The sequence below is a fragment of the Rhinopithecus bieti genome, unplaced genomic scaffold (assembly GCF_001698545.2).
Source record: "Rhinopithecus bieti isolate Rb0 unplaced genomic scaffold, ASM169854v2 scaffold_12573, whole genome shotgun sequence".
NCBI lineage: Eukaryota > Metazoa > Chordata > Mammalia > Primates > Cercopithecidae > Rhinopithecus > Rhinopithecus bieti.
The window spans coordinates 1594925-1599493 of NW_016807321.1; the positions used below are offsets into that span (position 1 = coordinate 1594925).

The 4569-nt window shown below is 54.9% G+C and overlaps 1 protein-coding gene across 10 annotated transcripts in view; it reads right to left on the reverse strand.

The window, feature by feature from the left end:
• Positions 1-4569, reverse strand: part of KCNQ2 (potassium voltage-gated channel subfamily Q member 2) — a 68231-nt gene that overhangs the window by 28094 nt on the left and 35568 nt on the right. For all 10 annotated transcript variants that reach the window (XM_017881224.1, XM_017881223.1, XM_017881221.1 and 7 more), the window contains exon 8: positions 1048-1142. In XM_017881224.1, coding sequence (XP_017736713.1) covers positions 1048-1142 — 95 coding nt within the window. The remainder of the gene's footprint in view (positions 1-1047; positions 1143-4569) is intronic.

Genomic DNA, 4569 nt, shown 5'->3' on the forward strand with positions numbered 1-4569 from the left:
GGGAAGGCCCCACCCTCGGGGAAGGCCCCACCCTCGGGGAAGGCTCCACCCTCAGGGAAGGCCCCACCCTCGGGGAAGGCCCCACCCTCGGGGAAGGCTCCACCCTCGGGGAAGGCTCCACCCTCAGGGAAGGCTCCACCCACAGGGAAGGCTCCAGGGAACAGAAACCCCCTCGGAGCAGGTGAGGAGGGCGCCTGAGCTGGGAAGTCCCCGGGCTCAGTTCCCCACCTCAGAGCAGAGGGCGGGCGGGCGGGCAGGGTGGTGCCCACATAGACGGACTCGAGGGGTCAGGCCCACGTGGACCAGGAGAAAGGCCCTCGGAACCCCTCATCTCAGACCTTAATTTAAGCAAGAGCCAGGCACTGAAAATCCCAACTGGCTGCCACCTGCCCTTTTGTAAAACAAAAAAACACGGGAAAGCTGCCCTCCAACCACACAGGCTCACAGGGCCTGCTGGCACTGCCTCGACTGGCACTTTTTAGGCTCCCTTTTCTGCTGTCCGAGGGGCTCCAAGGTTGTCTGTGTGCTCTGTCCTGTTGGGGGACACCTGGGACCCCCAGGATAATTTGAGTCTCCTGGTCCGAAAGCCTCACTGTGATCCGGGGTTACTTTCCTGCCCCCCACGCAGGAGCCCTAGGTCCTTGCTGGGGGACGGGGTCACAGTGCTGGTTCCACTCAAGAAGCCTGGGCACCTCGAGCTGCTGGTCCAGAGCAGCCTGGGAAGGGGCTGTCAGTCCAGAGCAGCCCGGGGAGGGGCTGTCAAGCTCCCTGGGGAGCGTCCTTGCAAGGCACACAACACAGCATGACCCATGGCCAGGATGATAAAGCAACGGGGGAGGAAATGAAAGTGAAAAGAAAGCCGCAGCTCTAACACAAAGGGCAGAATCAACGCCTCAAAATAAACCACACACAGAACTCCTTTGTGAAAAATGCATAAATTTTACAGAAAAAAAATCAATCAAAATAATGAACAATAAAAAATGGGGTTTAAGAACAAATGGAAAACAAAAAAACAGATGTGTGGTGGCAGGTGCCTGGCGGCGGTACCTGTACATGGGCACGGTGACCGTGCGCTCGTAGTACTGCCACGTGGAGTGCAGGTCTGTGCGCGAGAGGTTGGTGGCGTAGAATCTCCAGGCCGACTGCGGAGGGAGAGACGAGGCGGTTGGCGAGGGGCAGGTGGTGAGGGGTGCGCCCAGGAGGGCCAGGCATGGAAGGAATGGGGCAGAGAGGACCTGGGACTCCCATGCTGTCAGCCCGGCACTCAGGACTCTGGGCCAGCAGGCCAGGCCCCAGTGCTGCATCAGCCCCACAGCCTCAGTTTACCCCCTGCTGGACAGACAGGCAAGACCACTTGTCAGACGGTGGGGCCTGGAGGGGAGTGGTCAGGGCTTGACTTGGGGCCCTCAGATAGTTCGCAGGGAGGCTGCGTTCTTTCCTTTCCATGACTCTCACCTGGCCCCTGGTGGTTATCACCTGTCCTGGATGTTAACCTTCCTGCCCTCCCTGTTGGGCCCTGGGCAACCTGAGGCGCTGGGGGTATGGGCCTAACCCAACCTGCATCCTCCCAGGGCGGGGACTCAGCCCGGCTCAGGGCATGAGCCTGTGGGTTAGACTGAACCTTGCCTGGCTGGATTTCCATTCTCTATGCCTTTGTTTTGTTTTGCGGTGCTGAAATAGACGTGTCCTAAAGTTCACCACTTTAGCCATTTTAAAGTGTGCGCTTCAGTGGCACCTGCACACGCAGTGCTGTGTGACCACTGCCCCTATCTAATGCCACACTTCTTCATCGCCCCCAAGAAACCCCCTACTACTCCCCACGTCCAGCAGGCACTCCTGGTTCCCTGGTCCCCCAGGCCCTGGCCACCGCCAGGGTGTACGGGGCTCCACAGGCTTCCCTGCCCTGGGCTTTTCCTGCCAAGGACATCACAAGCTGCAAGGCCTTCCCTGTCCGGCTCCCTGAGGGCCATCCTCCTCGTAGCAAGGGGCAGCGCCCGCTCCTCCTCATAGGAGGATCGTATGGATAAATCATATTCCGTTCATCCACTAATAGACATTGCAGCTGTGTCCACTTTTTGGTTCCTATGAGTGGTGCTGCTGTGAAATTTGTGTGCACGTTTTGGTTGAAGTCTGTAGAATGGCTGGGCTACGTGGTAACTCCACGTTTCCGAACTTTCTGAGAAACCACCAAACTGCGTTCCAGGGTGGCCGCATCGTTACATTCCTACCAGCAGGGGGCCCAATTTCCACACATCCTACACTTGGTTTTCCATTTGTTAACATGTTAGCCCCCCTGGCCAGGCGCCGAGGCTCGCCACACCTTGGAGGCTGAGGCAGGTGGATCATCGGAGCCCAGGAGTTCAAGACCAGCCTGGGAAACATGGCAAAACGCTGCCTCTCCTTTAAAAAAAAAAAAAATTAGCCAGGTATGGCGGTGCACCCCACAAGGAATTTCTTGTCAGGACTGCAGCAATCCAGACAAGATGCTCTAGGAGGAACGCTGGTCCAGCAGCGGCATCTCCACCAGTGAACGGACGCCAACTCTGGTTTTCAGCCTCCAGAGCCAGTGAAATCTGTTTCCAAGCAGCTTATGTGAACTTCTCAGCCAGGGAGAGCTTCCCTGCCCCCCCGCCTCCGGCACACAGGCGGCTCGCCACACTGGCTCATTTGTGGATGAGAGCTCCCCATCCTCCGGCCACAGTGGTTCATCTCTGGTTATAATCCTTTCTTCTAATTCCCAAACACATTGGACACGTTTGGAGGTATTTTTTCTGGTTTTTGTTGTTGTTGTCGTTGTTGACAGACTCTACTCCAGGTGAAGATGCTGTGAACAGTGTTGAAATGACAAGAAGGATTCAGAACGTTAAATAAACTTAGTTGGTAAAGCAGTGGCAGCGTCTTGGAGGACTGACCGCGAGGCAGTTCCACTGTGGGTAAAATGCTATCCAACAGCATCGCATGCCGTAGAGAAATCTTTCGTGAAAGCAAGAGTGAATCGAGCGGCAAACCTCATTCTTGCCTTATTTTAAGAAATCGCCACAACCACCCCAGCCTTCAGCAGCCCCACCTCATCAGCAGTGGCCACCAGCATCGAGGTGAGACCCTCTGCCGGCACAAAGATTACAACTCGCGGAAGCCTCAGGTGATTGTTAGTATATCTTAGCAATTAAGTATTTGTAAGTGAAGGTACGTGCAGTGTTTTACTGGTTTTTAGACATAATGCTACTGCACACTTAGTAGGCTACAGCATGGTATAAACATAACTTTTTTTTTTGAGATGGAGTCTCACGCTGTTGCCCAAGCTGGAGTGCCATGGCGCGATCTCGGCTCACTGCAACCTCCGTCTCCCGGGTTCAAGCGATTCTCCTGCCTCAGCCTCCTCAGTAGCTGGGATTACAGGCATGAGCCACCATGCCCGGCTAATTTTTTTGTATTTTTAGTAGAGATGGGGTTTCACCATGTCGGCCAGGCTGGTCTCGAACTCCTGACCTCAAGAGATCTGCCCACCTCGGCTTCCCAAAGTGCTGGGATTACAGGTGGGAGCCATGGTGCCCAGCCTGTAAACATAACTTCCACATGCACTGGGAAACCACGAAATTCGTGTGACTCACTTTATTGCTGGATCTCTATTGTAGTGGGCCCGTGGAGAGGCCCAATGGTGCTCTGGAAATGTGCACCAGCTGCTGTTAAGAGTGACCTTCGAGGGGAGCAGGGTGCACAGGACCCTGGGTGCTCAGGTGCTGCCTTTTCTGGCACTGTTTTAACCTTTTCACCACATATACATGGTCACTTTTTTTTTTTTTTGGAGACGGAGTCTCGCTCTGTCGCCCAGGCTGGAGCGCAGTGGCCGGATCTCAGCTCACTGCAAGCTCCGCCTCCCGGGTTTACGCCATTCTCCTGCCTCAGCCTCCCGAGTAGCTGGGACTACAGGCGCCCGCCACCTCGCCCGGCTAGTTTTTTGTATTTTTTAGTAGAGACAAGGTTTCACCGTGTTAGCCAGAATGGTCTCGATCTCCTGACCTCGTGATCCACCCGTCTCGGCCTCCCAAAGTGCTGGGATTACAGGCTTGAGCCACCGTGCCCGGCCCACGTGGTCACTTTTTAAACCATCAATAGTGGAGTGAGATTTGGGGGCATTTTTGTTCTTCTTTATAATCTTTTGCATGAAAATAAATGGCTTTTGTAGTTTTTATAGTGGAAGATAAATACACACCTTAAGGTGGGCTGGGCCCAGAACCAAGACCACGAGAGGCACATCCCCTGCCATGGCCACCGACACTCCACGGCTTGTGGCCATGTCTCCAGTCTCTGCCTCTGTGGTCACACTGCTTTCCCCTCCTCTGTGTCAAATCTCCTTCTTATAAGGATGCATGTCATTGCATTTAGGGCCCACCTGGTGTAACCCAGGCTTATCTCCATCTCAAGATCTGCTGTCTAAGACAGGAGAGAGCCTATAGCCACATCCAGCTGGCAGGGACCTGGTCAGTTCTGAGGGTCCAGTGGATGGAAGACTTTGGGGAGGAACTGTAAGAATGGCTGGTCCCAAGGGGGTCCTGCTGTCTGTCCATA